The sequence below is a fragment of the Aethina tumida genome, chromosome 2 (genome assembly GCF_024364675.1).
Source record: "Aethina tumida isolate Nest 87 chromosome 2, icAetTumi1.1, whole genome shotgun sequence".
Classification (NCBI taxonomy): Eukaryota; Metazoa; Arthropoda; class Insecta; order Coleoptera; family Nitidulidae; genus Aethina; species Aethina tumida.
The window spans coordinates 8,701,032-8,727,209 of record NC_065436.1 but is presented as its reverse complement, the minus strand read 5'-3'; the positions used below and the strand labels follow the sequence as shown (position 1 = coordinate 8,727,209).

General features: G+C 27.1%; 2 protein-coding genes across 2 annotated transcripts in view; one reads left to right on the top strand and one right to left on the bottom strand.

Moving 5' to 3' along the window:
* Positions 1-12,623, top strand: part of LOC109599771 (regulating synaptic membrane exocytosis protein 2) — a 63,144-nt gene extending 50,521 nt beyond the window's left edge. Inside the window, exons 10-12 of the mRNA XM_049962646.1 lie at positions 7,974-8,155; positions 8,394-9,064; positions 12,034-12,623. Of these exons, the coding sequence (XP_049818603.1) occupies positions 7,974-8,155; positions 8,394-9,064; positions 12,034-12,599 (1,419 nt within the window). The 3' untranslated portion in view covers positions 12,600-12,623. The remainder of the gene's footprint in view (positions 1-7,973; positions 8,156-8,393; positions 9,065-12,033) is intronic.
* Positions 12,624-23,034: 10,411 nt separating this feature from the next.
* Positions 23,035-25,141, bottom strand: LOC109599784 (cleavage and polyadenylation specificity factor subunit 4). The gene is made up of 2 exons (XM_020015814.2): positions 24,958-25,141; positions 23,035-24,906 (listed from the first exon to the last, which is right to left on the bottom strand). Exons 1-2 carry the CDS (start codon positions 25,058-25,060, stop codon positions 24,155-24,157), a joined length of 855 nt encoding a protein of 284 aa, XP_019871373.1. The 5' UTR covers positions 25,061-25,141; the 3' UTR covers positions 23,035-24,154.
* Positions 25,142-26,178: the final 1,037 nt, after the last annotated feature.

Below are 26,178 nucleotides of genomic sequence, written 5' to 3'. Positions count from 1 at the left end.
TATAATGTTGTCTTCAATGAGTCACAAATTTACATAAATATTAATTGATGCAAACTTGTTGTTCATGCATTTACAACCCTATTAATATTAAAATATAAGTTACAAAATATTTAGTTACGTTTATTACTGTCCTAGTAACTGAAATCGAATAACTAAAAACAATGGAAACACACAAAACATTTTCTGTGCGATATGAATACCATTTTTCCTTGACAAGCTTAAAGCTTTATTGTGCTTCACCAATGGCATTCACGTTTGTTTGTTTCAAGTGAAACATTTTAACAGCATATTCGGGGTGTAGATATAAAAAATTTATTCATTCTGATAGATTATATAGTCGGTTCTACTTGTGTCTAGTAATCATCCACAGATAACACATAAACATTAATGATTAAGTTAAATCCTTCTGGCCTTTTATTTTTTCATGGTTTCCCTTCTCTCATAAAAATACGCTTTAGGTAATAGAAGCACATAGATTATGCCACTACTAAAAAAACTATACTTAAAAATGTTGTTGGTATCATAACAAAAAGTGTACATAAAACAAGATGTCTTAAATTGATAAACTCATTAACTTAAAACTGGACGATCTTCCCAAAATGAGGATGTATTAAATTATCTTTTGTTAAGATATATTAGAACAATATTTTCCGTAAATTACACATATAGGTAAAATATAAAAAAAATAGTATGACTATATTAAGGCTAACAAATATGATATTTGACAAAAATATTATTAAGATAACTTGACCATTGATAATTTGATTAATTGATATTGAATTTAGATAGTTTTTACGACCTTGTTAATACGAAATTTAATTATTAAAATAATAAATAAAATAAATTATCAGTTTCATCCTCAATGTTTCATAAATGACAATCTTAAATATTTGAAAATTTCACCAATACGTCGTTATACTATAAGAAGAATTAATTTTTTTATCAGATTTATTACTACTTTATAATACAGGATAAGTCAGTAGAAGAAAAAATATAAATTCAGAATAACAAAAAACATAATTACACATATTAATATTGAGACATTTTTTTTAACAAATATTCAAAACTTCAACCACTAGGTGAAATCACCATTCAACATTTTAGCATTTTAAATATTAATAAATTATTTTATTTCGCGTATAAAAAATATGTAAAATCAAAACTTATATACTTTTATAAAATTTACTTATGAATGCAGAAAAGTATTTTAATCAATGGTTCATTTAAATCCTTACCATCCTTAATCTGATAATTTTCTGCCTTTATCCATTGTCTTTTCCACTCTAATACTTATATACATTAAAAGGCGATTACCAAAAATTTACTGAACAAAAAACATAAACATATACAGTGCAATGGCTGTTGCGTAAAATCATCAGTGTTTTATTGGACATTTATATGGAACAAAAAGAAGAAATATCAATCTAAAATTTTGCTATGTTTCTACGTTTGCTTTATTGTTTTGAAAATCATTTAAATTCACCTATTTTTAGTTGTTTTCGAATTATTTAACTTTTTTTAATATTGCTTATTCTTGGTACAAACGTTAACAAAAATATATCGAATTCTAAAATGTTGAATAAAATGTTTCATATGTCCGTTTATATTTCCACTATTACAAGTATTAAAATACAAAATTGTATATTAAAATAATTTTAAATTGAATAGCCATAAAATTTCCATATTATTTATTCTTCTTTGAAGTCTTTATTATTTTACTTTTGTGGTATTACAGATATTTGCATAAAAATATTCAGAAAGGTTTACTTATATACATATATACACTAAGCGTTTTATTAGTATTATTATTAATACTATCTCTGTAAATATATATTCATTTTAGATTTGTCATAACATATCATCAGAGAATAATATTCGAAAGACATGAAAATTTTATGGTGGTTCCATTTGAAATAAGAAAGTTATAGACATTTAAAGTGAAAAAGTGTAAACGGAAACACCAAACAACCCTTACATCTCTGTAAATATTCATTTTAGCTATAGGGTGTGCTGCCACATACATATCAAAAGAGAATAAAATTCTGTGTCCACTGGTGTGTTATTGACATTCAAAGGTAAATGGAAATATGTGACACTGTGTTTAATATTTTGGAATACTATTATTGGCTCTTGATGGATACTCGTGTGTTAACGTTGTATTTGTTGTTTATAAAAATATGTAACTAATCATTTCATGTATGAAATTTCTCTGAAAGTTGGGTTCGTACTTATAATTAAAAAATACAATAATCTCATTTCTAAAAACAAGGAAGACTCAATGCATTGAAAAATTTTAGTTCAATAATATCTTCATCAGTTTTGTGATACTATTGGACAACATTAACATTTCTATTACAATAGAGTATTTATAAACAAATATAAAAATTTAAGTTATATATATTACATATATAACAAAGATTACATCTGTATTTGTGTCCGTTATTCTTAATTTTTTTTTCCCTGGATATTATTTAAAATATTAGTTTATAATTTAAAAACAAATTTAAATTTTCTGTCCCATACTTTTCCCATATTCGTATAAATACTTGTACTTGAATCATAAAGTGGCTTCTTGATTTTAATATCAAACGAAAATAGCCAAAGATCTAAAATTAAAGATTAAGAAATAATAATAGTGAATAACAATTATGAGAACCAAGAAAATTGACAACACATGATTATTTCAAGGGTTTAGTAATTAACAAAAGAATAAATAAAATGCATGTTTTCACTAATGATGCTATTATTCTATAATTTGTTCATTCAAGAAAGTACAATGAAACAGAAAACAATTGATACTTTATTGAATGTAATAAGCAAGAAATAAGTTACCCAATGATACTTATAAATTCATCATCATTTAAATAGGGTTAAATGACATCGAAATTATAAGATATTTTAAAAATTCTAGACAGTTACTTAGAACATACTTAACAACTTAATTGTACAAACATATGTATATAGTATCATAAATCTTCAATAAGAGTGTTGCATAAAAAAATGATTTAAAAAAGTAAAAACATTCAAAAATTTGTTTCTCTTCTGACTTAGCCTGTATGCTTACAATATAAGTATATAATTATTGTCAACTATTATATGTTGCTCTATATCTCTGTGATATTCCATCGGGTAATTCTAGATCAAACACAAAATATTATACATATTATATATACATAAGATATATCATACAGACATATGTATTTGTTCGTATGAATAAACATTATTTTCATTTAAATTTGATTAACATACATAAAAGTATGTGTATGTAACATGTATTTGAACATTTTGCCGTCATTTTTCTCTAATATCTAGTCCCCCTATCATCTAATACTTAAAATTAGAATACAGTACGCAGTGCTTACAAAATTTGAATAGAATTACCTCCCATAAAAGTCGCTTATAAATGGGTAATCTAGTAAATATACTATTTGTGTTGCTGGTTGCTCTAAATAGGTTAAGTATGTAGATAAAAAAGAATATGTATTTAATATGTAAATAGCAAATACAAACTAAAACTAGATAGATTAATTAGGAAATAGTAAAAATGATATTTATCTGAATCAAGCAAAACTTAATCACAGGAGAAATTTCACAAGGTTATTTAATTAATTTTAATGTACCATATTAGAAATTTTATAAATTAACAAAAACATAATTTTTAAATTCGATTTGTTTTTTTTTTTAAATCAAAAGTTTTATTTTGAAATTTCTCCTCGTAGTAATATAATAGTATTTATATGATTTGTTTCACAATGTAATCAAACACATATATCTAATAACACAGTAATCATTGTCATGTTCTGTACAATAAATGGGACATCTACAGTAGTACTATTATCATAATAATGTGGAGTATATACAAAATAGAATAACAGAAAAAGTAACAGTATTGTAAAATTTAAATTATTACAATTATTTGCTCTTGCCCCCAGAAACGTTCCCAGTAAACAAAATAAACAATAAAAATTTAACAAATGTATACCGCACATTAACTTAATAGAATCCGTTTTATTCTACAATATTCACAACTTGCACAATTTCTGTGCAAACAAAAGATACAAAAGCTACAGACAAATCGTTACAGTTTTACTAGTCACGTTGGAAATGGGAACGGTCAGGAAAAAGGTCAGCCATTCGTCCAGCTTCCTTAGTAAAACTGTATCCATATGTATAATATCTTACAAATAGAATAATTGTCTCAATTTTTTATAGGATGTCGTTACAACATTCAACAACATCTCATTAAAAAATTAAAACGACATAACCAATTTCTAAAAAAATTCCAACGAAAGTAATGTACAGTGATACAGAAACAAATACACATATCAATTTCTTTATTTATTGAAAAAAGTATTGGTGATAATTATTTTATAAAAATATATCTTATTTATTATTATATATTGAAATTTGGGGTGCGTAACTACATGAGCTCTTGAAACTTTCTTCTTTACAAAAACCTATTAACTCCATGTCAAAATTTCCAAAGACAATCCTTCATCCTGCTTAAAACATTAGTTATTTAATTATTCGGTGTGTTTTATTGTAAATCTTTTTTACTTTGGAACCTAGAGGGTTGGAGTAAATTACGTGAATACTTGAATTTGCTTTAGATACAACTAACAAAATACTTACTTAATGTTTAATCTTTGGCAAAAACAAGTAACATTGTGTTGAAAGTTATATTATATTAAATTGGATAAGTTAGATATTCGATAAACATGTGTAGATATAATCAGAAAATGGAAAAGGGTAAGTGACCGTTATGTGTAATATAAATGTATGTTTATTGTTAAATGGTAGTTTTCTGATTAACATTAATTTCCAAGTTCATTTCATAAATAGATAGAATTCATGTAATATATTTCATATCATTCTAGGATATTTAATGAAACTTTTAGTTGAAACGAAAGCTTAAATTTAATAATTAACTTATTTCTAATAATAAGCAAATACATACATAAATTATTTAACAGTTACAGTAATATCCTCAACCAAAAAATATTACAAAAAATTCCTTCTACCATATTTCTATTGATCTCTAATGACTTAATGACATAATGCAGTTAACTATTAAGTTTCTGTAATGAAAAATCATTATTAATAGTATTTCCTTACTTACTTTAGAACAAATTTCATATTTTTTCTATTCTATTAGGTTATTTCCATGAACTGAAATAGTTTCATTTTTCATCGATTAATTTTTTTTAATTTGTTTTATGGTTATGTATTTAATGTCGTGTTCACAAATATGTGTAGAACTATGTTATTTTTCTCAAGATATTATTAAATGCTTATATAAACAGTACCAAAAGTGACTCATCCATCTGAATGTTGAGAGAGACATCACATACGATAGAAACAGTATATATCCCACTACGGATCTGAATTATGCTGTCTCTGTCAAACAAGATGTCTCTCTCTAAATTCAGACTGGTCAAAACTTTTCCTACTGTATATACAAAACATATATCTTTATACGTTTCCCCTTTTATCAATAATATATATTCAAACTCCTTCACAGCAGTAAATTGTTACATGTAGTGGTGCATGTGTACTTATAAAATATTCTAAATTTTATTTTTGTTATTTAATTTTGGTTGAATTTGTTATTCTAAATTTTCATCATATATAAAAACTTACTTTATGTTGAAATTCTTGATATATAAATGGTTTTTTTAAATCTAATTATTTCTTTGGTATTTGATCTAACTGAACAATTTCATCGATATTGCTGAATATTATTTATATATATACAATAATAATTTATTTTGAGTAATAAACATTGATTCATTACTTTATGATGTTAATGATGCCAATAATATTTAATAATTTAATTTTTTTGAATTTTATTTTGAATAACAACAGTCTTACTATTATTATCCGACTTTATTTGCATGTTACAATTCAAGAATTTTATTTAATTATTAAAAACCATCTCTTCAATAGCATATTTGACAAATTGATGTGAAACTATAATTAAAAAAAGTCTGCCATAAATTGAATTTTTAATACAAAAATATTTGTAGATATAGTTAAAATTATTAGGTAAATTAATGTATAAAAACATATCAGCAACAGGGAACAAACATTTTATAGATATAAAAAATTTGAATAAAACCGTAACGGCCACTTACTTCGATTTCCATTAATAATTGTTAATAAACAAAGACAATATCATGTAGCATATTAATTTTTAGAGTTCATGTGATGTTTTTAGTAACGGTTCTGTTTCAATTGTTAAAATTAAATTTTTGAAACAGGACCCTAGTGTATCTATGTTAGTAGATTGCTGTGTGGGTGTCAGCTGGGACAGATGTCCAATATAGGTGCTCTCTATGTAATATTATATGCAGTGTCCATTAAAATCTTGAAAAGATAATAAGTTGTTTTGAAACTTTAACCCTCCCACTTTTTTACTGTCAAACCAGGGACTTCGTGGGACTTTACAGTAGGTACCCGAGAAACCCGCTATCTGTCCCAACTGGCACGCCTAGCCTATTTTCATTTTTATGTCTTTCACTCCTCATAATAAGTGTTCGCTTTGTGTGCGTAGCAATTTTTAGTGTGTGTTGTAGATAGATATTTTAGATGTTCTTCACCATATTTAATTCCATATTTTGTGTCTTTGTATCTTTTTATAGTGGTTTTTAGCATTTTTACTGCATCGTTTTAGTTATTCCTTAGGGACGCAACATATTAATAACAGTAAAATAATTAAAAACATTGATAAAATTTTACATAAACTGGTAAGGTTCAAATAAGCAATTCTTTAATAACTTCAGTTACACCACCTGATCAAGTCAAGTCAAGTGATACACATTTGCTAATTAACAAAAAATATTGTTAGGTACCTTTCTGAAAAATAATTTATTTTCTTCTATGCATATACATACTACTATACTACTATGATATAAGAAAAAGAACTTAAAAATTTATCGAGGAAATTAAATAATTAGTGATAATTATTTAATTTGTTAGTGTCAAAAATGACCTGACCCAACTTCATTTTTTTAAATATTATGCTGGATAAAGATTACTAAATTATTAGTATTGTAATCTCTGAGAACTAAATATTTTCAACCTAAAAAACAGTTACTATAAAATAAGTAAAAAACACTTAAGTTTGAACTAATTAATAATTAAAAAATTGTCTGAAACTTTAAGGGGATGTAGCAGAATCTAAAATATATTGAAAAGACTTTATTATTTATTTTTTGTTATCACATTAATGTTGTTTTCTTGATTCTCTTTTGTTGAATGAACAATAGCATCCTACACATTAAAAATATAGAAAAGAAAAGAACATAATTTTACTTATCCAAGTAACAATTACCTACTTTAAGTATTGATTCCATACTATATTTTTACGAATAAAAACAAGAGACACTAAAAATAAAACTCTAATGCTATAGAAATAAAAAATCTTCTGTATTTTAGAATCTAATCCTTTGCAGAATTTATTCAATAAAATTTTTCCTCATATTTTAGGTCAGTAGTAGATTCTAAAATATATTATATAACACGTGACTGATAAAGGAACTGTTTAGGAGACTCATCCCCCAAAAGTTTGTGACACCTTTTTAGCACCCTATATAAAAATCAAACATTTGTTTAGTTGTTTTCTTTCTTGTATTGGTAACTGTATTTAAAAAAATATATATTGGTATATTTATTTATAAGCATATAATTTAAAAGTATTTAGGAGGAAGGCTACATCGAATTACCCATTCGGACGTAAATAAATTGTCTATTTCTCTCTTCCATTCTATTAAGACCAACAAAACTTAAAGAAATTATATTAAGGTAAATTATTAACTTATAAATGAATTTATTAAATTTTGTCAACTTGTAGAGAATAATAAAACCTTTCACCCCTTAAATTACATTGCTGACAAAATAATGCCGGACAGTTCCATCCTATATTATAAAGGACATCGAGAAAACTGATAAAAACACATTTATCATACTTACAGGAGCAACTTGCTAGGGAGAGGACTGTCTCAGGGCGAATACAAATTCAAGTCTGGTATCACGATGAAAGAAAGGAGCTAGTGGTGGCTGTGTTGGCCGGTGACGACTTAGCACCGAGAGACGAAAGCCTTGGATTCGGTTCTCTACCGGAAGCTTATGCCAGATTATGTCTGTTGCCTTTGACGTAAGTTGTCGTCTTGTTTGCTTAACAGATAAGTCCTTCTTTGCTCCTGCCAAATTTGAGATTCCCTACACATTTTGCTAAAACGTATATACGCATTTAAAGTGTTTCGTCATGTAAGAATGTAATCCTTCGTTGATTTACATTATGTTAAATATGCTGCACGACTAAAGAATTTATTAAAAAATACTTATTAGAATAATTGTTAAGTTAAAAGTTAATTTTATTTGAAATACTACAGGACGGAGGAACATTGTGTACAAACAGAAGTGGCGCCAGCAAGTCAAAACCCGATTTGGAATGCAAACTTAAGTTTCCCAGGTGTACCTGGAGACGAATTAATGGAAAGAATACTAGAAATAACTCTTTGGGACTTAATACCACACAACGAACATGCTTTCCTTGGTGAATGCTCAGTAGATCTACAAAAAGCCTTTCTAGACGACAGAGCTGTTTGGTGCAGGCTGGAAGATCCTCGACAACTTAGAGGCAAATCACCACACACCTCACCTCGTGGTTCCATTTCCGGAAAAAGAAACGAATTTGGAAATCAGAGAAGCGTATCTGATGACGTAGACTCAATTGGGGAGTGCGCCAGTTTATTACATCCAGATCACGCCTGGGGATCGCGAAGAGGCTCATCTCAATCGGAACAACTGGAAGTAGAAGTTTATCAATTGGGAAAAGATTTTTCTAGGTCTCTTCCAGGATCGAGAAGGTCGTCATTCCAGTCTGCACAAGAACAAGCGGAACAAGAGGCTACCCCACCTCCCCCATCATATAGTCGAGACAGAAGACGTAGCAGCTGTACCCGCATGCTCAGAGATCCGGAAGAAATACTTAAATCTCTTAAAGCAGTCAAAGGAGAGTTGGGTAGAACAATGAGTCTAACTGGAGATAAAAGGCACAGAAGTAAGTATGATTCTATAAAAGATAATTGTTAAATGTTCCTACTTTAGAGCACATTTCACATTTCCAGTCAGTACTTGCAAACTTCTAAAACGCTTTTGTGTTTGGCATTTTCCCATCACTTAATTGTTAAAAAAATGTTTCTAATAAATAATTTTATTAATTTTTTCTTGATTTCTTTCATAACTTATTATAATATTGTTATGATAACATTAAACGAGCTCTCCCAAAATTGATGCACCATAAAGTAAAGGTGACTTTTCTTTTGAAATTCTAAAACGAATTTTTAACATTTTTTCAAGATTGATTTTGCAATAATTTATGTATTTACTATAGGTTTTTATCATTCAAAATACCACTTAGTACCATTTCACACCACACTCTTTTGAGATAAATTTTAATTATTCCAAAAAATACATAGAGGAAGATTCGTCTTAGAATTTCAATATTTACTACCCCTTTTATGTCAATTTTCTGGTGACATACTACCTAAATCTTCACTTACATTGGTAGCCAGAGCCTGCCATCTTCTCCTTTTGCGTTTTTGAAGTTTGACCTACATTATCTCATTAGTACTCTAATAATATTCCTTTCTCTTCTTACACACTGTATACTTTTAGCGGAACTATAGCCGCAAATTGGTAAGATATCCACTAATCAGCACGTGCATTGCCCTCTTTACCAAGAAACATCCCCTTTTCTTTATACTGTATACTAATTTGGGTAATTGAGAGGCTAGTATAATTATCCCTTGTGCTTGTGTGATGTCTCACTCCTAGCTTAATACTATGTGTAAATAAATGTTTATAGATGTATATAGATTTACATTATTTCTTTAGGTTGATTGTGTTGTGCAAAAATACATATATACACTATGTAAAAAAATAAAAATAGTAACATTTTGTCATAGTGATTTAAACTGGAAATACACATTGATTTAATAAAAAAACCAACATGTCCACAGATTTTCGTGTTATTAGCAATGAAAAAAAAGAGTAGCTTTTGAAACTGAAAAATCGGCAAATTCATTTGTGTCGGTGTTTGGAGTTATTTCATTGGTTAGAAGCACGCCTCAGTTCCCCTACCATTGAAACAATAATTCGACCTTAAGGCGCATGCGCTAATGTTGGAACCAAATAAAAATATTCAAAATATACGAAGGGGCACATTTAAAAGTACCTCTAAGGAACTTGTGTACAAAATCTTCATCGAAATTTAACGCAATACTGTTATTGCTTTTTAAATTGTCGGTTTTCCAATAAATTTTCCTTCTATATTTGTTTAAATATTAAGTTATATTCTACACACAATCATAAAAAATGTAATTTTTAACATTAACATATTTGGAGTTATCTCTTTTGCTAGAGGCACGCCTGAGCTCCCCTACCATTGAAACAATAGTTCAACCTTAAACCGCAGTTAAAGATGTTGGATTGAAACAAGTATTTTTGGATACCAAAATCAATTTATTTGGTGAAGAATAAATCAATACTGTATAGAATATTATATAAAATGATCAAATAGAGAATTACAAAAAGGCTGAATTAACAATTCACACAATATAGAAGTAAATATGCAAACGCAACGAGAGTCAATATATAAAGAGGATGAAAAATGATAAAATAAAAGGTGTATATAAGCTCAGTTCGATGTATTGGAAGATGATCCGACATCCGTAAAACGATTGTTGGAAACAAATAAAAATATTCAAGATTTACTTATGAAACGAATTGACACGAAGAGGTACATTTAGAAGTGCCTTACGCACATAATGTTAATTGATATTTAATATAAAACTGTTATGCTTGTTTAATTGTCCATTTTACAACATATTGCCCTTCTATTTCAGTTTAAATATTAAGTTAACATCATATTTTAAAAATATATTTTTTAATATTAACGTTAAGTCAATAAAATCATTTCCATAGGTGAGGCACTGCCTCACTTATCTCATATGAGTAACCGCCACTGATAATATGACATATAGGATTATATAACTTATTAGGAAAGAGTTCCTTATTAAATAAAAATTGATATTTTGACAAAATTTTGAAAGAATTTGAATTTGCAAAATGATTTAAAAAATCACTTTTACTCTATTTTCCTTTTAATTTAATTCATCAAAAATAGATGATTTATGACGCTTAATTAGTTATTATGATGATGTAGAAATGTATTAATTAAATAACAAAAATATAATCATCGTTTTATTGTGATATTTGGCAACTATACAATAGGACAATAAATCAAATACAGCATATATATGCTGTATAGAATAACAGACTTAAAACAAGTAATATAAGCACTCAAAACTTTTAGACATATTAAAATAGAATAATATAGATTCATAGAGTAATACCTACTGTGGTATATTGTACTGGTGGTAATTTTCATATAAATTATTCTAAAATTTAATAATTATTAACCAAAAGATTACTAAAACTTGTAAATAGAACATTTGTGGCTTAAATATAATACAAATTTAGTCTGGATCTAATATGACTTATCCAGATCATAGAAACCCAAATGGATAGCTCCAGATTTTTTAATAAACTAACAAAAGTAAACAATAAATAATTTTTGATGAGTTATTTAGTCTAATTATAAATCATATTATTATTATTTATTTGCTGAAAATATTGAATTAGTATGTTTATTTAACATTTATATTATTATTTTATAAAAACTTTTTCACAATTATATAATATAATAAACGTATACTATCCTGATTATACAATAATAAGTTGAGTGAAAGAGTATTTCATTTATAAACCATTGTATTTTGTGCACATTGCAATTGACAAATATGTTATTACACATGAATGATAGTTACGTATTTAGATCTCATATTTAACAATAACGATAATAAAGAGTTAAATTAGTAGATGCTTTTAGTTACAATTTACCATTATTCTTTATATAATGATCCGTTTCATAATCATACAATTGATAACATGTAATTGTATTATCAGGGTCGACTAGTGGTGTATCAGGAAGAGAAGGCAGAAAGGACAGTGTAATGGAAATAACCGAAATCGCCAAAGAAAATAGCCCACCTTCGAGTCCGGAAAGAACATCACCGCCTCGACTTGGCCCAGGACAAATTAAGCCACGTGGATATAGACTATCGAGTACCAAACCGGTAGAAATAAAACTAGGACTGCTAATGACAAAGGGGCAATTAGAAGTGGAAGTGGTATGTGCACGTCACATTGCCATAAGGGAGACACCACCAGACACCTACGTGAAATGCTATCTTAGAGATGGCGAAAGATGGCTACAAAAGAAGAAGACGAGAGTGGTACGCCACAGCTGTGAGCCCCAATTCCGTCAAACTTTAAGGTATCAAGCGTGTGACGTTCTCGGAAGGAGTTTGGTTGTCATGCTTTGGGAGAGACAAGGTGGTTTTGAACACAATCAGGGGCTTGGAGGGGCAGAAGTCACTTTGGATTCTCTTACTCTTACTCATCTAACCACGGGGTGGTATCCTTTGTTCCCTATTCATTCCTTGGGATCAGATTCCAACGACTCGCCCTGACATGGTATGAATCCACCAGAAGATTCTGATTAAATGACATATAAGTTTTATTGTTTATTTTATTATATTTTGAATTCAATAATAACTAGTGAGTATGTAGATCTAAAATAATCTATGAATTTAAATATCAAAAACTATTGCACTAAAAACATAATTAAACTATCAAATACTATATAATTTTAATATAAAATCAATAAATTCTACGTTAATTTTATCAAAGTCAGCAAATTAAATAATAAAACGTTAAAAATATAATAACAATTTATATAATACGAATGCACAACTTCACTAGTTATTAACATACTTCATCGTTGCCTATTAAATTACATTTATTAGTGTACACGGTGTGTTGAAAAAGTAATTAAATGTTACAATATGAATAACAGATTGAGTTCCAATTATTATGTAGCCGATTAAAAAATGTATGTATATTAAAAACAAAGCTAAATAGACAATTAAAGCTCAATGTTATGTTGAATGTGCACAACCTACACACTGTCCACATGGATGATGATAAAACTATATTTTGTCTACCTCTTCTAAACGGATACTGCGGAGGTTGTGTCCCCTTTATTATATATCCAAGATTAATGTTATGATATTATTTGCTTTTAATTTGTTTTATTGGTTGTTGTATAATTACCCTACAAACAGATAATATTATTGCTGCTTCATTACTTTTCCTACACCCGGTATAGATATTTACATATATGTAGGATGATAATAAGAATAAAAAAATGTGTGTATTGTAATTTATTATATACAGTATGAAATCTAGACATAAGATTGTACTGTCATAAATTGTCATTCAACATTTATGTATATTCATTAAAATACTAATTTTTTGTGCTACATGTAATAATTTATAAGGACCAAAAATTTTATAAATCGATTGTTTCGTATTTAAACTATTTTAATTAACTTTCTTTATTACTCTAATACGTTTGATGATGATTTACAAACCATTTACAATTAGATAAAATGTGTAAAATAAATGTAAGAATTCATGTGGTAAGGTACACCAATGTATATAAAAAGAAATTAGCATTAGAATGTTTAAAATTAACTAAATGGGACACACTAAACACTTTTAACTGTCATTTTCTTCTATCTATTGACTGCTGATTTATAGTAGACTATTAATATTATATTTTTAAATATTTTTTTTATATAAATACTTAGTTATTAGAAGATATATAATAGGTTTTGAAATGTATCATACTATATCACTCTATTCTTATCCTTTTCAAGTGATATACAGGGTTATTATTAAATAATGAGAAAATTTTAATAATCATCATGTACATATAAATTTATGACTTATAATAATAATAATTAATAAAATGCATATCTCTTTGGAAATATCAACTCATTAAATTTTACCCTTCTACTTCTAAAAGATACAAATAAGGGTTTATTATAAATCAGCTATTTTCTATATCAAAATTTTCACTTATCCCTACAAAAATATTGACTTATTAAATCTCACAGTTCTACTTTTAAAAATTGCAAATAAATCAGCGAATTTCTATATCTTCTTTTATCACAAGTCGAAATATATTCACAATAATAAAACTGTAGATATAACATAATATAGTCGAATATTTTTTTTATTATTATAATTGAAAAAAACCATGAATTTAAGAAATAATAGTTCGTTACATAATAACAATAGTAATATTTTTAAACACATGTTTAGAATTACTATCTTCTGACTACTAGCTACTTACAAATAGGTACAAGCAGACAAAAAATATTTGGAAAGTTTGACCCCAGATTGACAAAATTTAGTAAAGTTTGCATTTTATAGTAGATTGATAAAAATTTACAACCGTGTTTGTTTCTATATATCTTTACTAGTTCTTAGTATAGTTCTAGTAACTTGTTCTGGTTCGAGGATATTTTCACGAATAAAAAATATTACAATAGGACACAATTTCTCAAATTTTAGACATATATAATTTGTAAAACACTATTACAAATATTTTATTTTCATTATTTATCAATTACACCATCAGTCCCTAATATTTCAATATTTTATAATCATATCATAAGAGTTGAACTGCATTAAGACTAATTGAACATTATTTTTTATTATCCATTAAAAATTATTGTATAAAAATTAATAACTACTAAAGAACATATTTTGTGCACAATTTAGACTTTTAAAATACATTTCCTTATTACTTAATAATCTAATTTAAAACGAATATATAACTAATACACCAAAAAATTGTAATTAAAATATAAAATAATATAATTATACTTAATACAATATATGTATAGGGCTTTTCCTCACATGCATGTATACATAAAGGAGTAAATATATCAACAAGGTATCCACCGACACCATATTCATAGAAATGATTTAACATCATATACAAACAAAATAAAAACAAAAGATTTATTTATTTTTTTTTTAATCCAATAAGATTTAATCAAGGATATCCTCCCAACCACAGCAAAAGTTAACTATATAACACAATTCTTATTTTGTCATTTTTCCTGTTATTTGCACTCTTCAGTTTTGTGCTTTACTATTGAAGTTAAGAACCACTTTATGGTGGATGGCTATTCAGCAACCACTGACATAAAGTTCAATATTAATTTTAAAATTTTAAATTTTAAAATTTAATTTATTAATTTTAAATTTTAAAACTAATAAAATTATTGAAGCTTATGACAGTGGTAAAGTATAGTTTTAAAATTTAAATTTATTAATTTTAAATTTAAAAATTTTAAAATTATTAATATTATTATTGAAATTTATGTCAGGGGTAAAATTTAAATTTATTAATTTTAAATTTTAAAATTTAAATTTATTAATTTTCAATTTTAAAATTTAAATTGATCATCACTGGTAAAATAAAGTTTTAAAATTTAAATTTATTAATTATAAATTTAAAAATTTTAAAATTAATAAAATTATTAAATATATTAATATTTATATTATAAATTTTTTAATTTTATAATTTAAATTTATTAATTTTAAATTCATGCATTTAAATCGTTTAAAACATATATATTATATAAATTTTTAGAATAACTACAACATATTAGAAGATCACATTTAAAAATTATAACATTTGTAATAAATCTTTTGTTTGCAATTTTTAAATAGTTACTACGAACGAAATTAAAATTAATAAAATTATTATTGAAACTTTGTCAGTGGTAAAATTTAAATTTATTAATTTTAAAATTTAAATTTATTAATTTTAAATTTAAAAAAATTAATAAAATTATTGAAATTTATGTCACTGGTAAAATAAAGTTTTAAAATTTAAATTTATTAATTTTAAATTTAAAAATTTTAAAATTAATAAAATTATTATTGAAATTTATGTCAGTGGTAAAATTTAAATTTGTTAATTTTAAATTTTAATATTTAAGTTTATTAATTTTAAATTTTAAAATTAATAAAATTATTGAAATTTATGTCACTGGTAAAATAAAGTTTTAAAATTTATTAATTTTAAATTTTAAAATTTAATTTATTAATTTTTAATTTATTAATTTTAAATTTTAACATTTAAATTTATTAATTTTAAATTTTAACATTTAAATTTATTAATTTTAAATTTAAAAATTTTAAAATTAATAAAATTATCATTGAAATTTATATTAGAGGTAAAATTTAAATTTATTAATTTTAAATTTTAACATTTTAAATTTTATAATTTAAATTTATTAATTTTAAATTCATTCATTTAAATCGTTTAAAACATTATATAATTATATAAATTTTTAGAATCGCTACAAAATATTAAAAGACCACATTTAAAAATTATAACATTTGTAATAAATCTTTTGTTTTTAATTTTTAAATAGTTACTACGAAGGAAAACCCTATGAATGGAAATAATTATGTATTTAAAATAGAACTGTGAATATGTTAAATACTTTTCAAATACATAATTCCATTATTGTTCAAATAATAGTATAATATTAATAAATATGAAACGATATAATCTTATTATTAGACTAAACATAATTGTTTCTAGTGAGCAGAAAATATTTACTCAGACAACGGTTAATAAAGTTTTAAAGTGATGTTTAAGTTTTGATCAAACGGATTAAAAACTGAGACAGATATATATATTATTTTAGTATTTAATAAATAATAAATAAATTTAAATATATCTCCATAAATAAATAATTCTCTCTAATTAATATCCAACGCAAATTGACTGAAAAGCCGAGTTAGTGAGATCTATAGGTTCTGTCTTCCGTAGCGTAACAGACCCCATTCTCGTAAGATTGAATGAAAACATGTCTATATATTTTTATGATACGAGAAACACACGATGATTGAGACTTTTGATACAAAAGAATAGACTTGTGTATTTCCTAGCTTGTTCTAAATAATCAATGGCCTAACATTGAAACATGACAATCCTCTTTAATATTACTACTACTATTCTACATTTCTAAATGTTACTATAAATGTGTGGACATATCCCTTATAATAGCTAGTGACAATCTGTTTATGTGATGTTCTTATTTTTATATTATTAAGCTGAACTTGGTTTCTGTATAAACAAACCATTGTTTGGCTTACCGCTTCAGTTGTGTACCTATGTCAGATTTATGTTAATGGCTACTGAATTATAATATACAATTTATCTCAAAGTGTATTTTATAATTGGGTAATTATTATCACAATTAATTGATGTTATTGATGTGCCACAGAGCATGATTGTTAACATATTGTGGTTAATGTTTGTATTTAGTTTCTATATAGATTTTTGGCGATGTGCAGGGGCAAATAGCAATGTTTATCAAAACAAGAATATTTTGTTATATTATAAAATGGTAACCATAAATGTGTTGTTTATATATGTAAGAGCTAATATAAAATAAAGAAATATAATAAAATTGTTGTGTTTTTTTATTCCACAGGTGATGATCAAAAAAAAATAATCAAATCGTGCTGAAATCCTCAAAAGATTTTTGTAAATTTTGTTGGCGGCAAAGAAATGGGAATTTCTGCAGCTACAATTTATCAAAACAATGCTTTTGCTAGTACATATTCCCGCTCCAGTTTTCATTAATACATATTTTACTACAGAGGTACATTGGTTAATAGTTAGAGGTCCCTGTAACAACCTGAAGCTATACCAACTTTGATTAAAGGGAAAATTAATTAATTTTTAGAATCGTAACAGTCTCGAAAAGAGAGACAGATTACATAAATATATTAAAATAAATAATATATATTCACTATACTTACAGTAAAATACTAAATGCTTCATCAATCATCAGTTCCAATCCACGCTTGAAGGCAAACATTTACTACATATTTTACAAATGTATTAGCAATTTAACTTCTTGAGTGGGAAGCACTCTTCTTTATCTACTCACATATCAAAATTACTTTTACCCCCGTATATCTCTTTCTATGGGATACAGTACTTTTTCCAAAACTAACATAATCTTCCAACTCGATGTTTCAATCTTCAAGTACTTGTTCTCTCTTTTTCAATATTAAAAATTGTTATCTTTGCTCTCCCACTTCAAAGTCCTTTCAATACGTCAATTTGAAACTGATTAACAAAATAATGTTGTGGAAACTTTATTATTATCTTATACAGAATGATCAAATTAGGAGGTGTATTCTCTAATATAGAATAAAAGACAGACAGGCTATCCGTTACAACAAAAGTATTATTGAAATGTTTTTTACTCATTGAGTTAGTTTTAGCAGAATTGAAGCTGAGTACCCAACATTGTAGATACATTATCCAATTTAAAATATTCTAAGTACACGGAATTTTACAGAAATGATTTCCGTGATATAATTTTATGAATCTACTTATCATATCCGTGCACCTTAAATATGAATGTAAAATAGATTCTGGCATAATTTATCGAATGAGGAGGTAAAACCATCGATGTAGTATCTCATAAGTCATTGCACGAGGAACATAAATTTTGATATAAATTTCTAGAACGGATACTGAATAAGGTTACATGTAATCTCGCCTACCAAGGTTCAAAAGAAAATATTAGTGATTGTGATAATTTCATTTCTGTAAAGGAGAGTAGATATTTATTTATCATTGAAGTATTTCCCTCTTTTTATGCTGTGAAAGATAGCTTTGAATTATTTAGAATCAAAACAGACAATTGAAGTATTTGTTCATCATACACTTTTTCTTTATAGCTTGTAACATGTAAAAAAATAATTTAACCTAAAGATAAGTTTTCTGTTACGGTATAAAGCAACAACAAACTCCAAAAACCTTGATTTGTCTTTCACCTTTTTCTTCAAGATGAAATACTGCAATTTATTATTCAACTATCCAAGCAATTGCAGTTGGGAAAATATATTCTTATGCTAGTCCATGATCAATAGCAAAATGTATTACTAGGTTCTCCTGGTCACTTTTAAATGTGCCACTTCCTCCCACTTCGTTTCATAAGTAAATTTTTAATATTTCTATTTGATTCCAAATTCCGAATTTGAATACTTTTATAAATGTGAAACAAAAACTGGAGATTTACTACATCTTGATCAGATTGATTTGATTGTTTGATATACTTGATACTATTTGAGAGGGGACGTCTGCGTCGTGTTTTGTGAACTTTTTTCAATCAGAATTTGAAGAATAATCGTATTCTTCAAGTATGGGGTGACATTTAACCAAAGAGTTTGGTTCTTTTAGACTATTTAAGCATAAGCACCCCTATCATTCCTAATTTTGCCTTAACTTAACACCGCACCAATGGAAAATTCAATGTTTCTTCTTTTCTGTTGGAGAGAATTTTCGGTATAATGTATGGTCTAAATGCTCACCCACTCTTCTTTCTAGGACATCCAAAAAAGGTATTTGAATCTCCTTCGCCAATTCCATTGTGAATTTGATATTATGTTGAGAGTTTAGGTGTTTTAGAAACTGTTCTAGTTTTTCTTGACCATGTTTCCATATCACGAAAGTATCATCTACCTATCGATACCAGATAGAAGGTTTGTGTTTGGAAGTCGCAATCCTTCAGTCTATTCGTAAAATTTGTTGTTCCAAATAAAATAGCTTTCAGTAAGGTACGTACGGAAAAGAATATATATGGATTTCTGATATCATGTTTAAAGATTCACTGTCAGGAACTTTAGTGAAAGGTAACAAACACTATATCATATCAAAGGTGTGATCATAAGAAGCATTAAAAAGAAACCTGCAATGAAAATTTGCACATCTTAGGATTGGGAACAGCTATACGCTATACTGGTGCAGATGTTAATAAAATGGGGCTTTTAGATTTCAAAAATTATATTTTTATCTTTTTCTTGATAATAACTAAATTGGACTTACTACTATTTTCCTCTACGATACAGATATTTAAAAGTGTAAGTAGCTCCTTGTAAAAATGTCGTTACGTTATTTAAAAATACGAACATTACGAAACAAATACCAGTTTTCTCTATAGTTCTATAGTTTTAGCAAAAGTTTGCTACAATTGTACTTACGTAACTTATCAAGCGAAAGAAAAAATTGACCTAGACGTTAAATTACATAAACTGATGCGGATATACCTCTTGAAGTTATCGAGATCAAGCAAATTAACGCTAACATAAACAATGACTAATGATATTGTTTTTGAAGATTTGATCCCATACCATTAAATCCATAGAGTTATGAATATAACTCTTCACAGCAAAGCGAGTAATCCGCGGTCAACTCATCGTGACCCTTAGGGCCAATAATCTAAGCCAACGGATTGTGTCTGCTGCACTGCTGACTATATTTTGTATATATTCTTTATTTGAGAAAATTGTAAGCAAAGATAAAGCTATTTGGTCTATTTTTATCAACATTGTATTAAAGGATTGTATTACTTTTAAAATACTTAAACTATCTGTTATTTCTAGTGTTCCTTATTGTGATCTTTGAAAAATTATCGATTACTTTATCAGGAACCATTATCATAAATTAATTTATTACAGTGGAATGTTAAATAAAATTTGTATGTCTCAATTAAGCGTAATTTTATTAAACAGAGAAAAATTAGGAAATATGACAGGAACTTGGACTGAGTCTTCTGCGTTGATTCCTTGCTGCAGGTGTAGCTAATACTTTTAAAAGTGATTTTTAGTGCCAAAGGAATGAAATCCACGATTTCATTGTCCGAAATCCTACCGACTGCGAAAACGTTTTGTTTAAACTAAACATAAAAAATGATGATCAATATGTATCTATAAAATGTATTATGTTATTTGTTTATTTATAAAGAAGTCAACAATTTACGTTCAAGAAACAATTATATTTATCATTCATTTCATAATAGTTCAAAAAAAATGTGATTATCAATAAAAAGTGAAATCAATGTCAATCCAAGATACAATCTGATATAAATTAAGTAAATGCAATAAAGATATGAATTAATGAAAAATTAGTATATGCCTCAAAATAAGTTAATTAAAGGGTCGAGTGGCGCTCTGTACAATTCTTGGTAGTGTCCAAATTTATTATTTTCAAATAAACATCGAATACGTGTTACAAGGATATTAAAAAATCAAAGAGCACGTCAAAGGGTTTATCTATTTGGCAGTGGTAGAATCTTTTGGAGAAACAACAAATCTATTGAATACATTTGACAGAATTGTAGAACAATGTAGGAAGGACTTAATTAACCAAGCTATTGCCAATTGTAATGCCATTATTTGTTGACCATGACCACAGATTACATACAATGTTCAATTAGTCTTAATGCAGCTCAACTCCTAAAATATGTTTAAAAATTATAGAAATATTAGTGACTGATAATGATTGATAAATATGATATTTTTGTTGGTATAAGTAAAAATTTTATTATAGAAAATAGCTAATTTATAATCAACCTTGATTTGTATCTTTTAGAAGCAGAAGTGTAAAGTTTAATGAGTTGATATTTCCAAAAGGATGCATTTTGGCACTGACTTGATCACTTCTAAATAATTTAATATTAAACTATTCTTTGCAATTTGAGGAGAAATGGCCAGCCAAATACCAGTAGAGCATATCTGGCATTGTGTGTTTTCGGTGTTTTCCAAGGGTAGTAACGCAACAGTTGATTTTCAAATCCGGTAATTTTGATCCCTTAGAGCTGTTAAGCAGCCTTAACCAACCTTGATCGACCACCAAGTAATATTTACAGCAAATTTAAAAAATAAGCAAAGCAGGTATTTGGGTCTCCTATGATCTGTTTGAAGAGAACAAAGACAATCGATCCATCACATGCGACGTATTACTTCAACGACGCCATATAGAACCGTTTTTAATTTAATCATTTGATCACTGGGGACGAGAAATGGGTCCTATATGATAATTGAAAACACAAAAAGAAGTGGCTCTCTCCAAATGAAACACCATGAAGTATTGCGAAGATGGGTTTACATTCCAAAAAGGCACTTCTATGTTTTTGGAGGAGTATTCGCGGAACTGTTAACAGAACAACAACAGGGAAGGCGTCATTCTGCAACACGACACTGGAAAAACTTAATGAATTGAGGTGGGAGGTACTGCTACCCACCACACTCACCCGACCTTACACTCTCCGATTTCCATTTATTCCGGTCCATACAACATCTTCTTAGTGGCAAAAAATTTAAAAATTTGATGTCCAAAATTTCACACAGATTACATTCCAAAAATAAACAAACTAATTCTTAAATAGATTTTATAATATATAACGTTACCAATACTCTTGAATGTTAAATAAAAGATAGGCACTATACGCACTTCTTGCACAAAATAAAAAGAAATTTCTTATTTATATATAATAAATATTTTTTGTTTAGTCCCTGGAACTGACAAAATCCTTAAGTAGAACTATAAATGCTAAGTAAAACGCCCCAATAAAATTAAATTTAACAAAAAGGGGAAAGAAAATTTTTGGTTGGAAAATATTAAGTTTTTTTAACAATCTCTTGAATTCCCTTAATCAATTTTAGGACACTAGAATTTTACGTAAAATATATCAGTATTAGCATTTCCTGTAAGAAAAAACAAAAAGTAATTATAAATTAATAATTAAATATTTATAAACATTCCTTTGTCATAATTCTTAGAACACAATGATGCGAAATAATTTCCAATAACATAACATTATATGAATAAGAGTAAAATCTAAATCAGCCTAAAAATATATTATCAAATTTTAGTTTTGTGAGAGATACCAATAATCTTAACCTTCATACGAAAAAGACTTCATAATTACACCCAATACTTATTTATTTTTGTATGTAACCCTTAAAATTAAATTGTGTTATTATTTACAATATACATATTTCTTAATTAGACAGCTTGAAACTATCTACGTAAGTAAACACACTAAGAAAACTATCCTCTAAGAAAATATTAAATATTGTAACATATACATATCTTTCTTTATTTAGGTTATAATTAAAGATTTTAAATAAATTATACTATTCTCATGAATGTGAATAAAATTAAGGTTCAAAAAATAAAATTTTATTAATATTTTGTACATACTTTTCTAACTCTATAAAACATAAACTAAAAGATAAGGAAATTTATAAATGGTAAATACAAACTTGGTTTAATTTTTTTCTTTCATTCTTTCTTTACACCAGTTTGTATCGTTAAAGAAAAATATTTTTCTGAAATTTATAAAATGGACGGCACCAACGATATAATATTTGTTATTGAAAACATAAATTTCCTTATCAACTGAAGTAAAATTGACACATTTTTTTAACGTAGACCGTCTCATATCCGAGATAATTAAAATAAAAAATATATCAAAACTGCCTCATTTCCTTAATGTTTATTAATTTTACATCTAGTGAATTAACAGGTAATGAAATTATGATCATAAATAGCTATTTGATTTTAATTAAATTCATCTCACAGCTGCTTCAATCTCTGTGGGGTAGTAGATAATTAACACATAAAAAATGCAATATTATACATTTTTAATAACGTGTATCTACTTAGATCTCTATGTGCTCAGTCCAGAAAGGAGTTTATATCTTTATATTCAATGTAAATGTATAAATTTTGATTTATAAACGGAAGGTTTGCGTTCTGCATTTATAAAAATAAAAAACAAACAATCACATGCATATCTGGACACAATATATTAGATATTAATTCAGAGAAATAAAATAATTCACATTTATGGAATCTTTTTCAAAAACTTTCCTTTCACATCCACCTGGAATATGAGACCCCACAATTTTCAATTTGGCTTGCAAGTAAATAAAATGACTAACTACAAACTTACTGACTATTAGTAAGTTTTCTAATATATTTAAAAAATATTTTCCTTTCTTTCTGTACACAGTGTAATGTTATTTGCATTTCTATATAACAATCTAGAATTATAGATAAGGGATGCATTTAAAGCAATAATGCAATAAAATTTTGTATAAAATTATCTATTAAACATAGTTAACAATTACACTGTATTAAATAATAAATGAATAATATAATAATTATAATTCAATACACAAAAACCAATAAGTGAAAGCTAAAAATAAGTAATTAATAGTTAATGAACCTGAATAAATATCATTGACAGTTGCTGTTTATTTTAAAACTGAATACTTTTAATTAATTTTCACCTTGATTATCAGCATTTACTTTAGACTGTGACAAAAACGCTAAATGACCTTTTGGACACCTATTTGCATAATGTCCTTTAGTACCACATTTAAAGCACACAACATCTTTGATTTTCTTTGGAATCATCTTTTGCAAAAATGCATTTTGTTGTTCAAATTGATTGTCATTTCCATATTGTTTTCTATTATTTTCATCTTGTGTGTCTTTACCACCTGTGTCTGCAATCTTATTACAATGTATTGCTTTATGTCCATGTTCACCACAAAAATGACAAATAATAACTGGAGCCTTTTTCTGATCCTTAACGTTTTGATCTGGAGGTGCCGGAAGTTCAAATCTTGGATGCATGTATTTACACTGAGCACCATCTGGACAGAATCCCGCCAAATAATTTGTACAAAGGACTCTCCTTACATGTCTGTGACGACAATGTGGTCCATGTCTGCAAAAGCCACGATCATACCATGGACAATCTTTAATTTTACTTTCTGGATCTATATGAAGAAAGGGACATTCTTTATTGTGGCATGCATTAAATCTTGAGTAGAAGTAGCACTCTGGCATTTTCGTCATGTCATATTCATGTAAGAATTCACACTGGTCTCCTTTTTTGCAAAGCCCTCGCAACCAATGTTTACATACAATTGTTCTATCTCCACGAACATGTCGGAATGGGCACTGTGGACCTTTCTGGCACCCCATCATTGAGGTGTAGAACTGGCATACAGCAGCAGTAGACTCTACAAAGGATAGTTAATTATATTGGACGTTTCTAATATATTATGGCTTACTATCCATTCCAGGAAATGGAAGCGGTAATGCTCCAAATTGCTCATCGAGAGCTACTTCTATATCAAATTTTATATGTTCAACATTTGCTACAATGACTTCCATTTTGTTGTTTAAAGTTTTAAGCCTATTTTCACAAATTCATTAACATTGGAAAATTATTGGTTATGTTTGGTCTTTTAAAGATTGTGGTAACTAAATCTCATAGATAGAGATAAGTTCAGACAGCCAAGTGCAAACCACCTACCTATATAACTATAGATATAAAGTTGAATAGATAGACTTGGTGACGTCAGGGACAACCTGGTGTTGCGTATTATTTTGCTTTAATTCAGTATTTAGTTTATACTCTCAATATGTGTAAGCAAAATCCAAATATTGACTAAGATGCCGTCATTTAAGTTGTCGGCCCTCCAACTTCCAGTCCCTTACTAATGTATATTTTACAATAGATGAAGCGTTAGGATTTATTTGTTCTACAAGTTTAGGATTATAATTTGAAGAAATAATACAATCAATTTTTTTATAGAAAGTATAGTGTAGTAACTAAACTACTGAAATGGGTGGATACCAAATTCTGTGAAAAAATTAAAAATCATATATCAATATTCAAAATTTTTATTTTTCTAATATTTTTCTTTAGAATTATAAGCCTTTATTTTTAATGAATAATATTATTGATTATTACCTTTTGCCATCTAGTATGCAAATTTTCAATCCTAGACCGATAAAAATCAATTGGTTTTTGAGAAAAGTATATCTCGAGATGGCACTTTTGGACATCATTTAAATTTTAAAACTTGTTGACACTAAGAAGATGTTGTACGGGTCGGAATAAATGGAAATCCCAGAGTGTAATATCGGGTGAGTGTGGTGGGTAGCAGTACCTCCCACCTCAATTCACTAATTTTTCCAATGGTCTTGCTTTGTCGTGTTGCAGAATGACGCCTTTTCTGTTGTTATTCTGTGAATAATTCCACGAATACTCCTCTAAATTGAACATTGTATGTAATCTGAAGTCGTGGTCGACAAATAATCGCATAAAAATTGACAATAGCTTTGTTAATTAAGTCTTTTCTGTATTGTTCTACAATCCTGTCAAATGTATTCAATAGATTTGTTTCTCCAAAAGATTCTAACACTTCCAAATAGATAAACCCTTTAACATACTCTTTGATTTTTTAATTCAATGTTTATTTGAAAATAATAAATTTGGACACTAC

Excerpts from the sequence above, each read along its gene's own strand:
- LOC109599784 (XM_020015814.2), bottom strand. The coding sequence starts at position 25,060 with ATGGAAGTCATTGTAGCAAATGTTGAACATATAAAATTTGATATAGAA. Across the intron at positions 24,907-24,957 it reads TCCATTTCCTGGAATGGATA|AGTCTACTGCTGCTGTATGC; the intron begins GTAAGCCATAAT and ends TATCCTTTGTAG.